The sequence below is a fragment of the Metarhizium album genome, assembly GCF_000804445.1.
Source record: "Metarhizium album ARSEF 1941 chromosome Unknown scaffold_16, whole genome shotgun sequence".
NCBI classification, from domain to species: Eukaryota; Fungi; Ascomycota; class Sordariomycetes; order Hypocreales; family Clavicipitaceae; genus Metarhizium; species Metarhizium album.
In genome coordinates this window covers 189,554-206,335 of record NW_024467590.1, presented here as the reverse complement: position 1 = coordinate 206,335, position 16,782 = coordinate 189,554, and the positions used below count along the sequence as shown (strand labels likewise).

Sequence of the window (16,782 nt, the reverse complement as noted above, 5' to 3'; positions counted from 1 at the left end):
GTCGATTATGTGCTGGTTGAATATTTGAAATTAGCTGTCTTTTTTTATAATTGATAAAGCCGATGACAGTGACCGGAATACGGAGCACCCCCGGCGCTATAGTGCTGGGTTTTTGAGCATACAAAATACGCCTTTTTTGAATGTATTGTTAGGACTGCAGTCTGCAGCCCAACGGCGTGCGCTGAGCGGAGTCTGTATAGTGCTTAGAGCGGCCATTTTATGTAACCTTTTCTCTTGGCTGTGTGCAGCAGCGTTGAATTCTCGTACTGGCCAGGGTTGTTGAACTAATCCCCCGGAAAGGTACATTGATTCTCATAAAGGGGACTTTGTTCTCCATCCAGCAGAATTCGGCGTACGTTGACATGAAGTCCTGAAAAGTACCAGAATACCCAGTTGTCTGCCTCGCAGTTTTTACAAAAGCAAAGGGGGATACAATGCTGATGTTCAACCGCGTGTATGGGTCAAGCTCGAGTCGAGCAATTCTGTCGGCACGATGCATTCGGGATACTTACTTACGAGTCGACGACTCACAGGTCTCTTGTTGTAGCGCTCTTGCCAGGCCGGGGATTCGTGAGTTACAGAATGGTCTCCTGTACTACGTGAGGTAAGAATCCCCTTCCCACAGCGGTAGCGGTCGACGGGGCTCCCAACTTGCCGCCGCCGCCCCTGCTTACGCCTTGTCAGCACCCTCATGCTTCACCGCGAGTACTTCCCCTTCCTGCCGACCCCGGAGTCGGAGCCACGGGGTCCAGTCGACCAGCCCATGCTGGGGGCGCCCGCCCCCGAGGGCTGGTGGGACGACAGCTCCCGACTCCTCTTCGGCGCGGCAGAGCACATCGCCGCCATTCTACACGAGGCCTCCGAGTGTGGCGTGCATCTCATGACGCCCTTTGCCGGGTTCTGCGCATTCTCAGCCGGCTACCTCAACCTCTACGTGGCGAAATACCCCCGAATGAACCTGGGCCGCAGCCCGCGAGCAAGCGACTGTCTCAAAATGTGTCTCGACTACCTGGAAAAGTTTCGACTTGTCTGGAAAATCGCCGACGGATGGGTAAGCCGCCCGCAAGCATGACACGACCGTGGCCACCGTTGCGCTAACATTGAGAGGGCGGCACGCGCAAGATCAAAACGATACACCATGCATCCGTGCTCTACGAGCGAGCAACCGAGGACCGGACACGATACCAGGGGCGCACACGAGCAGACTTTGATACTCTACACCAGTCTGTCCACGAGTTCCGTGTCGTGGATAGATCCGACGCGCATACTCGGGAGATTCGGGGCGCGGAGCGGCCCTCGGCGCAGGCGACTTGGCCGGTTCAAGGGCACGAGCACGAGCACGAGCACGAGCACGAGCTCGACACTAATACCTTGTTGAACCAGCTTTTCGCGGAAGTCAGCAATAACCTCGACGAGCAGGGGGCCTGGTCTCAATGGTGGCCGGCGATTGATCAGGTGGATCTTTAATGAGCTGCGTAATTACATCCGGGGTTTTTTTTTTCGTTGAAGCTTCCAATGAATGAGTGACGACCTTTGATTTTTTTGATTTTTTTTTTAAAAAGGGCTGTAATATCTGGTTTTCTATACATGTCCTATTTTTATTTCCCGGTCTAGAAAAACAGTCAACAGATAATGCACCTCTTCATATGGCTCCCCTCCCGTCACCGCCAACAAATGCATACCTGTCGCGTCAACCATTCGCCGTTTCTCCTTCCAATCACGCCTTTGCAAAGACCTTTCTCGAGTTCATCAGGCGAACAGCAAGCATAAAGAGCATGCCGACAAAAGGCGCCACAACCACGCCAAGAGGACGTTTTTTGAAGCAGCTAAAAAGGCACGTAAATGGCGTCTGGATTCTGTACTAGATCTACTAGAAATTTGGGACGAGAAGGGTGTACATTATAGGCGAAGAGGTTAATAGCGTTATTAGGTTGAAAATTGGCCCGCCTTGGTGTCCGGCCCGCCTTGCTGTCGAGCACCACCTTTGGTGGTGAGGGCTTTTGCTAGCCGAACCACATAAAGTGGGGCGGGCACGATTAGTTGATGCGGTCCGAAACATGAAACCCTTCGTGGTTCGCGTCACGTGCCGCTTGGGCAGAAAAGTCACCACCCGCTCAGGGCCCGCCTGTCCGCAGTGGAGTCGCATGTCTCAGGGGGCCTTCAGTGCTGAATCGAGCCAGTGCCGTCAGGGACCTTGAGGTACCCGCTTACCTGGTTGCAGGCCAACAGACGTGTCACCAGTGAAGTAGTCGATACATTCATCTCCAATCGCTCCATCGAAACGAGCACGGAGCAACTTACTCGCGGTAGATACTTTCTCAAGTACCTAGGTACTTAGACCAATGTACGACTGTGTAACCTCTTGCAACCAGACATCTTCCAACTCTCTGGCTGTCAAGGCGGGTGATGGCGCGAGGTGAAAGGGCCCAGTTGGACGACGACAAACGAATCCCGCACGCCGTCGTCCATCGCACACGTGAATGTCGACCACAGGCGCGAAAATATTTGGGCAATTTATTGTTGCGTACTTACTTGAGTAGTGGTGGCCACTGACGATCTGCCCATTTCCCGTCAACTCTGGCGAGCCCCTTGCTCCTGCCCTGGCGACGTCCTGTCCCAGTATCCCGGCGCCCGGCAGCTGCTGACGACATTTCCTTCCGACAAGCAACAACCCGACTACGGAGTACACGTTTCTGTTTGTGTTTGTCTCTTCTGTTTCCATTTCAACCCTCCTCGCTCTACTGCCTGCCAACGCCGCATGCCTAATTCAAACGACGACTTCCGCACGCCATCAAGTACACAGTCATCCACGTGTCCACTGAGCCGTCTATTTTGGGTGCCGCCGAGAACGACGCTTGCTCACAAAGGTGTTGCACCCCTGGCTTCGCCGCCTGGTGGTCTGGCTGTATTCATTTTCACCTGAGGCATTGACGGGACCAGGCTCGATTACACCAAGACCAAATACACTGGGAGGACAGGACCCCAGTGCTGATCCAGCCCGGCGTCAGGCGGCGGCAAGAAGCTTTCCGCACGGCTCTGTTGTCGCTGGCTGTCCGCACGACACGTCCACGCAGCTCTGTTCCCCCACATGCCAGTACAAAGACGACCTACCACATTGGCATCCCTCCCTCGTCTGGTGCTCGCTCCATCGAGTTGACACGCACGCACACACCCTCTCTCTTTGCCCGGTTTTCCCATTCACGCCTTACACGACACGCTTGCAAAGGCGCAAAGGGCTTGAAGGCCCCCCTCGCCTCCCGGCTCCCGTTGGTGTCGTCAGGATTTGGTGGACGGGACTGTCCTCCAACCAAAGCGAGTCTCCCAACTTTCCATGTCGATGCGACGCTCCCAACGTCCAGCGTCCACACCATGGAGAGCGAGCCACCATTTGTCGATGAGGGACGGCCGTCCAGGAGGGGACGCTTCATGGACAAGCTATTTGGCAAGGACAAGAAATCGCCAGACAATTCTGCCGCCGCCCTGGACGCCTTCCTACACAGCTCTGTTGATAATCTCGACGTCACCCATCCGCCCCCCCCGTCGCCGTCGTCATTGCCCAAGCTTGCCAAACTCGACACCACCATATCACGATATCCGCAGGCCTTGGCCGTCAATCAACAGGCTCAGCAGAACCGTCCCATGGCCCCAGGGAAATTGGAGTCGAGATCGCCCAAGAAAAGTCCCCGGCCGAATAAGAAGGGTATGTCGGTACGTTTTGCCGATTCGTACCCCGATATAATTGGTGAGGGTGGCGATGAGTCCGATGTACCAACCATTGAGATTGGGAGGAGTAGAAGGGCAAGACCGCCACAGCCGCCTGTTCATCGATCTCCAAGACTCGGCTCGGCGGCTCCAGCGGGAGCCCCCCTGGGACCGCCAACAGGGCTGGCGGGTTTCCCTGGAGCAGTGAGCGACGATTTCCAGTCCAAACCTTTACAAAGGACTCAGACAGGATACTCATCCACCTATAAACCAGAAAAGGACGAGCGAAAAACCTCACTTATGCCGCCCGGTGCCAATGACCGAGGGGCCGGCAACACCTTGGTGCCTGGAAGGGCTGCGTCGGCCAGGTATCTGGAAGCGTCCGGGAGGCGCGCCGATCAGAGGAGATCTTTCATCGAAATACACCAAGCCCAGATGCGTGAGGCGGAGGGCAAGGCGTTCGCACTTGCAGCTAGGACAGCGAGTTCAGCGTCTCAAGATGATTGGGAGGACGTCACTCGGCTTCCGCCATCTGACCCCCCCGACTCATCCCGCCAGTATCCATCATCACCCGAAATACAGATGAAGAAGCCTGCCTTGGATTACAGTCCAGCCGGCTCGATAGGTTCCAACGCTTCCAGCATATACCAACAGTCGAACCCGTCCCAAACAAGCCTCCCAGTCCGACAACCTAGCGCAGCGTCACAAAACGGGCCTTTTCCTGGACCATCACCTGGCCCGGCGCTTGGCCATCCGCCGCCAATGGCCGCGAGATCAGCGTCTATTAGGCTACAGGATACGGTTGACTCAGCCGGAGAAGATGCTCTAAACGCTTTTGTTCTGGGCACAAAGCACCTGTTTGAGCTATTCCGGTTACATGCCGAATCGGTGCAACCACTCTCAACATGTACGCCTAAAGATTGCGCACGTGCAGCCCTTTGGTGGTTCTTGAAGGGCAGGATGGGCCTAGAATCGGCCGTCCGAGAGCGCCCAAATACTCCACAGTCCCAGATGCAGAATGAGCTAGACAGGCAACAAGCCTATTCAAACCTCGCCAAGGGCTACTGGCTTTGTCGGAAGGCTATACCCGAAATTATGGATGGACATGGGCTTGCTCAAGATGCGGAGCTTACTGCGGTGTCCCAAGGTCTTGTCTCAGCGCTGAGGAAGCTATCTCAGTCCATGAAGCGAAACGGCTTCCTGCCCCCCGAGGAGCCGTTTCTGCCTCAGACCATTGACAAGTCAATATGGCTCGACTACCCTTGCCTCAGCCAAGATCTAAATGCCCTTTTGTCCGGAAACTGGTCAGCTGGCTTGACTGCGATGCAACAGCCGATGTCTACCTTGCAACTTCTCGAAGCATTTCCTCTGAGTGACACCGTCGAACACTTCAGCTACGGTCGTGTCATGGCAGATGTATTCCTCATGGAGCAAGGGCGAGAATCTCAAAGAATTTTCTTGCCGTGCATTCTTTCCATGGTCCGACCCCAAAAAAGTGCAGGGCTCATGTTCATCATTGCGAGCCAAAATGGATGTGTGCAGCTAGCCATCCAGGAAAACAAGAACATTGGACCAGTCTGGGAAGACCTTCGATGGCAGAATAATAGCTGCGCTGTAGAAGTTCGAATGCCGCGAGGCTTCTTGTTGGTTGTACAGTTAAGTCAGAACGACTACAGAACCCTTTGGAACATGTACGATTTTGGATCAAAACTGCAGGCCTCCCTGCGCCCCCGAAGCGACGAGATTGTTGTTTTCCGAAACAGCCTGCGGTCATTCCAATACCTCGATGCAGACCCTCAATCACGCGTTTTCCCTAAAGAAGCCGTTCCGCAGTGCGACTTGGCATTGTTCGAAAGGATATACAAGGAGAGCGGCCCAGCCGGCCCGCGAAGTTGGCATTGCGGATTTCGAATTGCAGTTGTTGTGGGGCCCCGCACCAGAACCATCAGCGGGATACAGCATAACTTTCCCCCACAGCTACCCGTTCAATTTGGGTTTTTTAGAGCCGAAGGCGACACTCCAGCATTATCAGTCAGGTCTGTTAATGGGCGGCAAAACGGGCGAATGGTGTTTGTGTTTGGCGATGAAAAGGAAAGAGTCAGGTTCCACTCGCTTCTGACAGGCACGGCGCTAAGTCACGGCGAGAGGGTCGTTGCTGACGCGCCTCTCAAAAGCTTCATAATATCGCAAAGTCTACGCGAACCGACTGGTATCGCACCTTTTAGTCGCATGCCTTGGAAGGCCGCCAGAGTGGTCAACGACGAGTTCAGCTCGAATGGGGACCTGCCACCTACCGTTCTGGCTGACAAACTCAAAATTGTCCTGGAGTACCAGAATGGCATGGTTGCAGACAGAGTGAACGTCGCCCCCGGCGAGCTGCGGATGCGGCTTGAGGTTTCAAACGCAAAAATATTGCGTGTTCTCCGGCAACCACAGCAGGATGTCACGATGTCCGTCTCGGAGGCGCAGGTGTCACGGGAACTCCCTTCAAACCTGGCAGATTCTCTGCAACTTCTTAAAGCAAACCAAACTATCCGCTCATATGAGTTCAATAACTTGAAGGATCTTCACGATTTCCAAGCTGCACTGACCGGATTCGAAGTCATATTTGACGCTCTTGCAGCGACGTTTGCCATCTCGCGAAGACGCATGGTCGTTCCCATTCACAAAAAGTGGGAGGCTGGGTGTACAAGAATCCAAGTGGTCAAATTAGAAGATAGGCAACTTCAGTTGCTGGCCTTCTTTGAGGACTTCCAGCATGGGCACTGCATGAACTTTGTGCTCAAGGGCACGGATGTTTACGAAACGTTTCAGAGAGGAAGCAAGGCAGGGCTCAAGTTTGTGGATGCCAAGTTCCCATTGCCACAGATACCCGCGGACAAGGATTCGGATCACGATGACATGGCTTTTATATGTCTCGATCTACCAGATCTCCCAGGTGAACATGATGATATTTCTATCATGTTCGAGAATGAAACAGGTGAGGACGCATCATTTGAGACGTACACATTATGGCATCGGCTTGGGCGCTGACTAGGATGCAGACCGAGACCTGCTTTGTAAATGCCTCCCGGCTACGCCCAAAGGATCATCAAGAATTTCATCTCGATTGAGGTGAAACAAAGTCGTCATAGAGTTGCATCGGCAAGCTCAGCAAAGAAGGTGAAAGAGCATTGTTTGACAAGTGACGAGTATCGCCTCGGAGGAAGCACAGATCAGCGTCGTGTGCGCACAGTCGGCTTTTCTGGCGCAAGGCAGCAGCCACCCAGACAAGAGGGCGCGAGTTGCACAACCAGGTGGTGTCGAGCACGGCTCAAGGATGGACGAATATTGAGATTTGAGAACAAATCAGCATAGGCCCGCTTGACTGCTCGTCGTATTCGAGACAGTGGGGCCAGCATGGCGTTGAAGCGGAGCATTTGAGGAACGACAGCCGTTACATTATTCCAATACACAATACAATTTTTGATTGTTGTACAACGATTGTGACCAATGGGCAAGGGGTTTGTCAACAACGGCACAAGTAAGCTTTTTGGTTGACGCGGCGTCGGGTTCGGGACGTGGGTGTTGATTCCCCTGGCCAGGGTTGAGCCGGAGGTGCACAGGTACGTAAACGGCCGCATGCAGCCTCAAAACAAGTACGTACGTAGTGCCAGGGACTGTCGATCAAGACAAGACGCTTAACGTAGGCTATTCCACGCTCGAAGCCAGGACGTAGAGATTGCAGAAGGGACGACCAGGCTGGCTCGTGGCAAAGGTGTAAAGTCTTGGGTGCTGCCGCTATTCATATTGCGGACGGGATTCACGGAGCACGCATGTCACATGTGGGTGGGAAATTGCCTCATTCCAAAGCAGCATCCTAGACCGGGAGCCAAGGCCGGGCGAAAGTGGCACCTTGGTTCGGTCAGCGGAACTTGGCTGCTTCCCCAACAAAACCACATGCCGATGTTTCGTTTCGTCGAGGAAGCAGTCGAAATGGAGTGGTTGGTTGGATTGCACGGAATGTCAGGACGGAAAGGAAGGCAGGCCAAGAGTGTGTCGCCAGAAGGCTTGGAAGAGGGGTGAATGATGGTGTGTGCGTGGTGGTGGTGGCGGTGGTGGCGGTGGTGATGATGATGATGAAGGCGACGGAGTGCAATACAGTGTTGAGTGAACCATGAAAAGGCGCATTTGGGCTGCATGGCGGAGAAGCACGGGTATGAAAAAGAAAGGGACCGTGGACAGCCGTCAAGGTCGGGCCTGTGGGCCGCAGGCGGGAAGTTGGAAGACAAAGACGGACCGGACCAGGCGAGGCGTAATGTTGACGTCGAGGCAACTGGACTTTGACAACGGCGGGCCCCCACCAAGAGGCGTCGTCCACGGTAGCGTGAGCAGGAGCCGGGTTGTTTTCGAGAGGTGTCTGTACGGACAGGGTCTGGACTCACTCTGGACTGGAACAAGCGGGTGGTGAAAGAGAGCGCGGACGCTCGGTGGTCTTGATGAATTGCCGAGGACGGATGTACCAAGTTGGACACACGGGGTGTCATGATGCATACTTGCGTACAGGCAGAGTGAGTACCTAGGTACCTAGACGTGTGCAAGCGTCTGTCTGTCTCGCATCCCGGTTCAGCACAAGGTCAAGAATTGGGTGACGTGCATACCTCGACTGCTCGCCGTCGTCAAGTCGGTACTCCCTACGGAGTACCGCGGTACTAACTTGAGTACGGAGTAGTGAGGCGGGCACTAAACAACCAGCTCACATGCACCTGCTGTCCAGTCTGTTGGCCACGGCTTTTAATAAAAAGCTAGGCTGTCACGGCCGGGTATCTTTCTGCCTGGCTTTCCTCGCTCCTCTCCCTCTCCCCTCCCCTCGCTTCGCTTCTTCCCCTCCGTTGATATCTGACTCTCTCACTCACTTACTCAAGTACTTCCTCACTTGCACCTTGTATATCCAGCCATCCCACTGACGACGGTAGACTCTGGAAAGAAATTAATCAGCACCTTGTCCGTGCTTGGCCGTTGCCGTTGCCGTTGCCGTTGCCGTTGCCCCGCAGTATTGCCATTGCCATCTCCGTCATCATTGCCCGGTGCCCGTTTGTTCCATCAAGTTGCTCGACAAGCTCATAGACACGCAACAGGAGCGAAACCTATTTCCTGTTGCTCTGTACTCCGTTCCCCTACAACGTACAAGCAGCCTTCGCACGTGACCACGTCGAGACTCATGACGTGCTTGGCTACAGACGCGCACCGTCCACACTCGACCTCGACCTCGCGCCAGCTTGGTCGGGACGCTCAGGAGTCGGGAGTCGGGAGTCGGGAGTCAGGACGTCGGGCTCGTTGACACTTGGTTGCCTTGAGCAAAGGGAACATCGCCAGTCAGTCGGACGGAGTGACGTCTCGAAAAGTATTCGCCACCCACGAACAATACTCCGTACGTCGAGCACACTCGGGGGGGTTGGAGAGGACCTTTGACGCGCAACGCAAACCGCATCCTCGGCCTGCGGCTCTCCCGTTCGTTGTCTGCGCACCACGAGTGTTTTGGAACAGCACAGGGTACATCGACGTGCGAGACACGCAAAATCCGTCGACGTCCAGGTCGCATTCCGTCCCAGTTGGCAGAGGCCAAACACTCGCCGCCTTTAAAACGCCATCTCTGACCTGACCGACTCGAACCGGGACCTGCGGGAGCTGCCACCTCCAGCCTGCGGACGGACTACCGCGTGCTTGGCGCAACATCTGCCGCCAGAGCTCCACGCCTCCTCCACCACCGCCGTCGGCCATCCATCGTCTCCTTGTCGCAGCTTCCTTGTCGTCCGTCCGCCTTCGTCCGCCGTCATGGTCCTGAGTGGCCTGGGAGGCCTGGTTTCGGTGCCAGGCCGCCGCCGTGCCTCGACGGCTGCCAGTGAGTCCCTCGCCCTCCTCTGATTCTGTTGTTGTGTCGCCAATGCTGCACAGCTCGGCCTTGTCGTTTGCATTCATCATTTTGTTTGTTCCCCCCGCGCCACCGCTGCCCCCGTTCACCAGTAGCGTCCGTTGGCCTTTGGTTGCCATCATCCGCCATCCGTCATCCGCCATCCGTCAACCCATCGTCCGTCATCCTCCCCGCCGCCCCCCCTCCAGCTCCATCTGCTCTCCATCCGCCCTCCATCTGCTCCTCCGTACCGTACTGCCTCTACCAAAGGCCCCAGCTCCGACACTCAGGGCCCCCCATCCTTGCCTGGTGGCGCATTCTTGATCCGGACCGTCGCCTGAGCGCCCGCGTCTTCTGACACGCTCACTCGGCGCCCTTGGCATCATCACCACCACCGACGATACCCATTGAATACTCGCGCAACACATTTCCGATAGACTTTCTTTGGTCACTCTGCCCTTGTCCATCTTATCCCGTCGTCCTTTTGCTTTTACTTTGCACCTTGCCGGACCGCCATGTTGTCTAACTGGTTCTCGCAACCCCAAGGTAGCGGCCATTCCTCCGCCGACGAGACGAGGGTCGGCGATAATGACGCAGACACCCAAGTCATGGAGCCTGACCAGGGCAATGGTAAGACGATGCCCGGCTCTGAAGCAAATGTCGAGTTCGGCTGCCAGTCTCCCCACGCCTGGCATCGTGCCTCATCCGTCTGCGGAGCACTCGGCAGCCTGTCTCGCCACAGAGTCTTGGCTGTTGGCTAACCGGGCCCAACCTAGTCCTGTCACACATCATCTCACAATTGCGACCCGGCGCCGATCTGAGTCGAGTCGTCCTGCCTACTTTCATCCTCGAGCCTCGGAGCATGCTGGAAAGAATAACCAAGTGCGTGTTTCTGTCCCCGAGGCGGCCGTCGTGTTTTCTCGGCTCCTGCTTACCAACCTGCGCAGCTTCATGTGCCATCCCGAACTGCTTCTTCAAATACCCGAAACAGATGATCCTGTCGAGCGCTTCGTCTCGGTTGTCAAGTTTTACCTCAGTGGATGGCACATCAGGCCCCCGTCAGTCATATCCTCTCGCATATCCTGCACGGCATCATATAGCTAACAAGACCGCTCATCAGAGGTGCCAAGAAGCCGCTCAATCCTATTCTTGGCGAAATCTTCACTTGTTATTGGGAGCTCGGAAACAACAAACGGGCATACTACATTTCCGAGCAAACATCGCACCATCCTCCGAAGTCGAGCTACTTCTACATGGCTCCAGACTACCACATTCGAATCGACGGCACACTGAAGCCGAGGAGCAGATTTCTAGGCAACTCTGCTGCTAGCCTCATGGAGGGCGTCGCATACTTGAGCTTCTTGAACAGACGGGAGAACAAGGAAATTGGAGAACAATAGTGCGTGATTGCGGAGAGCTGCGTTGTTGGGATCGGACGGCTAACAAAAGCTGACAGCATCTTGACCCAACCAAACATGTACGCTCGCGGTATTTTGTTTGGAAAGATGAAATATGAGCTTGGCGATCACAGTTTTGTACGGTGTCCCGAACTGGGCCTGACTGCGGACATCGAGTTCAAGACCAAGGGCTGGGTCAGCGGCACCTACAACGCCATTGGCGGAGTTATAAAGAGGGAAAGCACCGGCGAGGTTCTTTACGAGCTGTCTGGACTCTGGAGCCACGAGATGTTCATCAAGAATGTGCAGGTAAGGTTTTGCAGAGGCATGGCTCCAATCATTCTTTTTTTCCCCTGCTAATTATGGCGTCTAGACCGGGCATAAAGACATGTTCTTCAACGCGCTCACATCCAGGCCAAGCTCACCAAAAGTTCGACCGCTGGCTGAGCAGGAAGACCGAGAATCACAGAAGCTTTGGGCATTGACCGCCAAGGCTGTCAAGGAGAGAAATCACGAAGAAGCCACGGATGAAAAGACCAAGATCGAGGACAGACAGCGGGAGGAAGCCGCTGCCAGAGCGCAAGACGGCGTCGATTGGCACCCGCGTTTGTTCCGACGGGTGAAGCCCGGCGATGGCGTTGGAGATGATCTGGAATGGATCATCCATACTCATGTGTAAGGAAAACAAGGAAAATTTTGACTTGCAACTAGCACTAACACGGAGCGAACAGAGATCCCACGGCGTCCCCCGCAGAGCAGACTAAACAGTTATTGTCCATCTACCCCGTGATCGATGGGCAAAAGCTGAATGGCGATCTCGCTATTCCGCCTCACAAGGAAGCGAATGGTCACGCGGAGAAGAAAGGCGCGGCAGGTGATCTAATTGATATTGACGGCGATGCCCTGCCGGCGGCACAGTCGACAACAATCATCAACGAGTCCAGTGAGATTGAGAAGCTGTTGAATGCAACGGGAAAGCCGGCAGGAGGGGCATTAATCGATTTCGCCGACGGCATGAAGAAGGACTTGCCAGCCATTGGCGATAAGCCTTAGAGATGCTCATGCCTACGTCCTGATTACTATCGCGGCCATGCACCACATGGATGAAGGCGTTACTTGGTTTTCTTTTCACTTTCTCTTCTCTTCTCCTTTTCCTTTTAGTTTACAGATAAAAAACCATGACTGGGGGGGCGCATTCTGAGCATGTCGAGGACGACGAGGAGTCCTAGAGCAGGCTACACGACGATCAAGGGGGTTACCATACATGATTGCGAGACACTCGACACACGGACGGACAGAGGCGTGAACCGCAACGCGTGCAGTAATCAAGTGCAATGACATAGTGGGCTTCAACAGCAGCCCGACACAAGAAACGCAAATCACTTGGCCTTGTCGGAAACCTCCCTGTTGGATTGATCTTACGGAGGTACATGACAGGAAATCGTCAGCGTGATTTGAATTGAGATGAAAACAGCCGTGAAATAATATACCCCGTCCTTTCGCAACGCCAATTTTGTGATACAGTGTCTGTCCTGATAAAAGCATCATGAAAACCTCCTCGGGCACTCTCAAGTTGCTGTTAAAACCAAAAAAGGAAAAAGAATCGTCATGCCAAGAGTTTCACCGTCTCTTGGACGCCTCTGGTGTGGGCGACCTGCTCATGCTCCGCTCATCCCGACCCCTCAACTTCAACCACTTCTTCGTACTGAGCGTCAGGTCGCGGTCCAGCTCCTCGCTCGGATTCTTGCGGTGAATAAAGTTGCAGAAGCCGCCGCGGACGCAGCCCTCTCCCGAGTTGAGGCGGCAGCAAGCCTCGCGGAAGTCGGTGACGGGACTGAGTTCGCAGTAGATGGGGCGGCCGGCGTACCAGCGGGAGTTGAGTTCGTCGCAGGCTGTTTGTGCAGATTCCTCGTACTTGAAGCGCGCATAGACGTTGCCGATGAGGTCTGTCGTCGCGTGTTAGTTTTTCATTTCCACCTTTGCTCGCAGAGTTTTTTTTCGGAACTTGGAGGGGAGGGGATGGGACTCTGCGTACGGTCATTGTTGTTGTCGCAGACTACTAGCTCCTCTAGCTCGCCATACTTGCAGAGCTCGCACCAAATGTCCTCGTAGAAGGCGTCGAAGTGGTTCTGCAGCTGGGACGGGTTCATCCGGTTCTTGGGGTCGTAGGCCGGGTTCTGGTATAGGTTTGGCATGAGGATCGTCTGCGAGTACGACGGCTTGACGTGCTTGCGGGAGCAGCGGTCGCCGTGGCGGCAGGCGCCGATTTTCTTTTCCGGAAGGGGGGGGGATGTTAGTTTTGTTCCGTCTCTTTTTTTTTCTTGGAGGCGAGTGCTGGCAGAACGTACAAAGTAGAAGGAGCAGTTGACTTTGTCGAGCTCTGTGCCGAAGATTGAAGCTAGAAAGTTGGCCATTTTTGATGTGAAAGTCTCCCGGCGGGTGACGAGACTTTGAGGATTGAGGTTGGTGATGGACAATGAATGGTTCCCTTTCTTCCGGGATTGATGGGCGAGTGCAGCCTTGCGCCACGGAGGCAGGGTCACGTGCGTGGCTGATTTGTAAAAGTCCGGTACGTGCTCCGTAATCTGGTTGGTTCTGTGGCGGTGCGGCCGGCGTCTGAGGCGGCTAACGTGTACTCGTCTTGTCGTGTGGGGTCGTCCGAGTTTGGGGTCGGTGCGGCGGGACCTCATCTGCATCAATGCGATTGCTTCCCCTTATTCGCTGTGGTGAAAGCCACTTCGCTTTGCACTTTGCATGGTTTTATATTCCCGGAACAGGTCGATACAAAACAGCCTGGCTTCGTCCTCACCACCAGCAGCGCCGCTTTTTCCTCCCGCGACGCTGCCGTGCCAGGGTCCTTGGTCCTGTTTCTGGCTCCTCATCGCAGACGATGCTCTGCCGAGGACTGACACCACCATCACATGATAGTTACCGGCTGAGCATTCACATTTACGCGCAACCACAGTCAGCTGTTGACCCTATCGCTCCTGTACGCCGCCTCGATACGCGCGACTCGGCCGGTTTCGATCCCGTTCGCTGCGCCCGATTTGCTCGCAATGGACCAAGCTGACGTCCCCGCCCTTCTGGCGCGGCTGTCCAGCGACGAAGATGCCGCGCGCAAAATGGCCGTCTTCAAACTCCAAACCTCCATCAACGACCCTTCGTTTGCCGACGTCTTCTTGTCGTCTGGCGGTCTCGTCGTCCTGCGCGGCCTGATCATGGAATCCGGAGGAAACACGTTGGCCTACTCGCTGCAGAGCCTCACGCGCCTCCTCGAGGTCGATATGGGCTGGGACATCTTCGAGGGGCCGTCGGCGAGTGCCTTCGTCGAACGCATCGTGGAGCTCATTGTCGTGAACCCGCTGGTTAATATCCTCCGTGGAGCAATGTCAGTTCTTGTAGCTCTCGTCGGCCATTCCCAGTCCAGTCCGCCCGCGAGCCCCAATCCCAGCCCCGTTGGGCCAACACCAGGCTCCTTCGGATTCCGCGCCCTCAAGCCAGCCGTTGCCGTCTACCCGCAGTTCTTCGAATTGGTCATCCAGCAGTTGCAGAGTGCCGATCACGCGCTGTGCGCAAATGCCCTCATGCTCATCAACGCACTTATCCGCGATTCCATCTCCAACAGTTCTGCATACTCCAACGCAAACGACAGCGCAGGGAGCGGTGGCGAGAATTGGGCAAAGCTGGTCAAGTGCTTGCAGGACCTGGGTCTCATAAAGGCCGTCTATCAGCTCATGCAGAGCTCCTCAATACAGGACCTGGCGCATCCCGCGCCGGAATTTCAGTCGCTCACCAAGGTGCTGCTGCGGAAGTGGCGGGAGGTTGCCGTTGACCTGGAACGTCCAGAACATAGACGAGCGTTGAAAGGCATACACTTGGCCAGCGCCCCCGAACGCGCTGTCAATGGACTGTCAAAAGACGACGCGGCAGACGGCGGCAAGAAAGACGGCCGAAAACACAACCCAGAGAAGTGGCGGCGACTTGGCTTCGAAACGGAGAGTCCTGCGCATGAATTCGATACCGCGGGCTACCTAGGCATGATGGACCTTACAGACTATGTGCGGACGCACGAAGACGGCTTCCAGAAGCTGTTGCTTGAACAAGCCACAAGGCCACCTCCGGAACGATGTCCCATGGCAAGAGCGAGCTTGGCTGTAACCATGATCTTGTATCACCACTTCGAAGTCGACGGGGTCGAACTCGAGGACAGCAAGGGATATCAGGGGCTGGAAGGGAAGGATCATGACAGGTTATTCCGGCCGCTGCTGCTGCAGTGGTCTCGCTTACACGCCGCCGGCTTATTGGGTTTCCTGCGCATATGGAAGGCTACTGGTGCCCGGTCGGATGACTTTGAAAAGGTGGCAGAGCTCGTCCGTATTCTCGTCGAACAGGTCGTCGGTCAAGCGTCCCGGACAAGGGACATTTTGGAGGTGGAGGACGATTTCCTCGAGTATGACGTTGCTCGGCTTCGGGAGCTGCAGATGGAACTGTTGGAGCTGTCTTTCGACGAGACATGGGGCCATCACCTGTACCAAGTACGCGAGACGCTGAGGCAGGAGGCTCTGCAGTTCGTCAAGGAGCAGCGGGTGAGGTGCCTGCTGCAAGGCTCGTGGTTCTACAAGCCGGCGTCTCACAAGAGGGACCAACAAGACGCAGGCGATGCCAAGTCCGTCTTGCCGTGGCGTTTCGCCAAGCTATCACACAACCGCCGATATCTGCATTACGCAGATTTCGACGCCCAAGCGGCCCAGGATCCGGGTCTGGACGTGCTGACCAACAAGATTGACTTGGGCACCGTCAGCTCCGTCGGCTCCAACGTGTCGGCAACGGACGACAGGAGAAGTCACGCAAGTGGCTCCACGGTGCAAAACCTGGCCTCGCATTCCAAGGCCACCACCAAGATTACCATCTATGCAGGTGAAATCAACAAGCACGGCGAGGCGGACGAATACCCAATCTTGACGCTGTGGCCGACCAGCCACAGCCTGGCGTCGGAATGGCTGGACGGGCTGCTCATGCTGCTCAACCAGGCTCCAATTACGGCGGAGACGAGCAAGCTGATCAACCTGGTGAGCGAATACGGCCTGAAGATCCGGCTACTCAACGTCCGCATGGACTCGGCGTTTGAGGGACCTCCTCCGGGCGCGGGAGTGGTGCCTAGCCGAGCAGGACTTGACGAGGACTACTTCTTCGAGGTGTAGACGGTGTAGACTAGAGAGCGGCGCGTGCTTGCTTGATGTGTTTCCTTTCTTTTGTTGTTTGTATTAACTTTATTCGTTGGTGGTGGCTATGCCGTTGCGCAGTTCTCATATACCCCTGGAGGACGGGTTGCCGTGCATGGAAGTTTGTTGCCGTCATTTCCAACATTGTAATATGTGGTGTAGGGGCGGCATGTACGAATATTCTGTTTGTCTTGAGTAGTAACACAATATTCCCCAACATTGTCGTACCATATGATGAGCCCCGTGTCCACGGCGGGTGTCTAATACTGTATGTAATATGGATAAGCTCGTAGACGGAGTATCAGCTCAAATAGACCGTTCTTGGGGACCAGCAATGTGGTTACAGCGCCGTTTCAAAGGCAACCAAATTGGTGGTTCATGTTGATCAGCCCTTGGATCGATTTTGGATCCTCGCAGCTGCGCTACAGCTTTGAGCAGACAGAGTAGGAACGCTCGAATCCAACGGCTTTGGTCCCCTGAGATCCCAATGCATCTGCAGTTTGGAGTTGGGCCCCGTGAACTTGTGAGTAAGCCTACAAGTTTCGTCCAACACCGGGGGTGGGAAGGGGAC

The 16,782-nt window shown here is 55.2% G+C and overlaps 5 protein-coding genes across 5 annotated transcripts; 4 read left to right on the top strand and 1 right to left on the bottom strand.

The window, feature by feature from the left end:
* Positions 1 to 691: 691 nt before the first annotated feature.
* On the top strand, positions 692 to 1,467 carry MAM_05851 (uncharacterized protein; the record flags this gene model as incomplete). The annotated part of the gene is made up of 2 exons (XM_040824649.1): positions 692 to 1,051; positions 1,108 to 1,467. 2 exons carry the CDS (start codon positions 692 to 694, stop codon positions 1,465 to 1,467), a joined length of 720 nt encoding a protein of 239 aa, XP_040677331.1.
* A 1,902-nt stretch (positions 1,468 to 3,369) lies between these two features.
* MAM_05850 (uncharacterized protein) lies at positions 3,370 to 6,735 on the top strand (the record flags this gene model as incomplete). The annotated part of the gene is made up of 1 exon (XM_040824648.1): positions 3,370 to 6,735. The coding sequence occupies one exon, from the start codon at positions 3,370 to 3,372 to the stop codon at positions 6,733 to 6,735; it is 3,366 nt and encodes a 1,121-aa protein (XP_040677330.1).
* A 3,372-nt stretch (positions 6,736 to 10,107) lies between these two features.
* On the top strand, positions 10,108 to 12,042 carry MAM_05849 (Oxysterol-binding protein; the record flags this gene model as incomplete). Its single annotated transcript, XM_040824647.1, has 6 exons — positions 10,108 to 10,222; positions 10,320 to 10,650; positions 10,713 to 10,991; positions 11,049 to 11,298; positions 11,363 to 11,664; positions 11,721 to 12,042. The coding sequence occupies 6 exons, from the start codon at positions 10,108 to 10,110 to the stop codon at positions 12,040 to 12,042; spliced, it is 1,599 nt and encodes a 532-aa protein (XP_040677329.1).
* A 567-nt stretch (positions 12,043 to 12,609) lies between these two features.
* On the bottom strand, positions 12,610 to 13,403 carry MAM_05848 (U2 auxiliary factor small subunit; the record flags this gene model as incomplete). The annotated part of the gene is made up of 3 exons (XM_040824646.1): positions 12,610 to 12,935; positions 13,025 to 13,259; positions 13,338 to 13,403. The coding sequence occupies 3 exons, from the start codon at positions 13,401 to 13,403 to the stop codon at positions 12,610 to 12,612; spliced, it is 627 nt and encodes a 208-aa protein (XP_040677328.1).
* A 642-nt stretch (positions 13,404 to 14,045) lies between these two features.
* MAM_05847 (ELMO/CED-12 family protein) lies at positions 14,046 to 16,190 on the top strand (the record flags this gene model as incomplete). Its single annotated transcript, XM_040824645.1, has 1 exon — positions 14,046 to 16,190. The coding sequence occupies one exon, from the start codon at positions 14,046 to 14,048 to the stop codon at positions 16,188 to 16,190; it is 2,145 nt and encodes a 714-aa protein (XP_040677327.1).
* Positions 16,191 to 16,782: the final 592 nt, after the last annotated feature.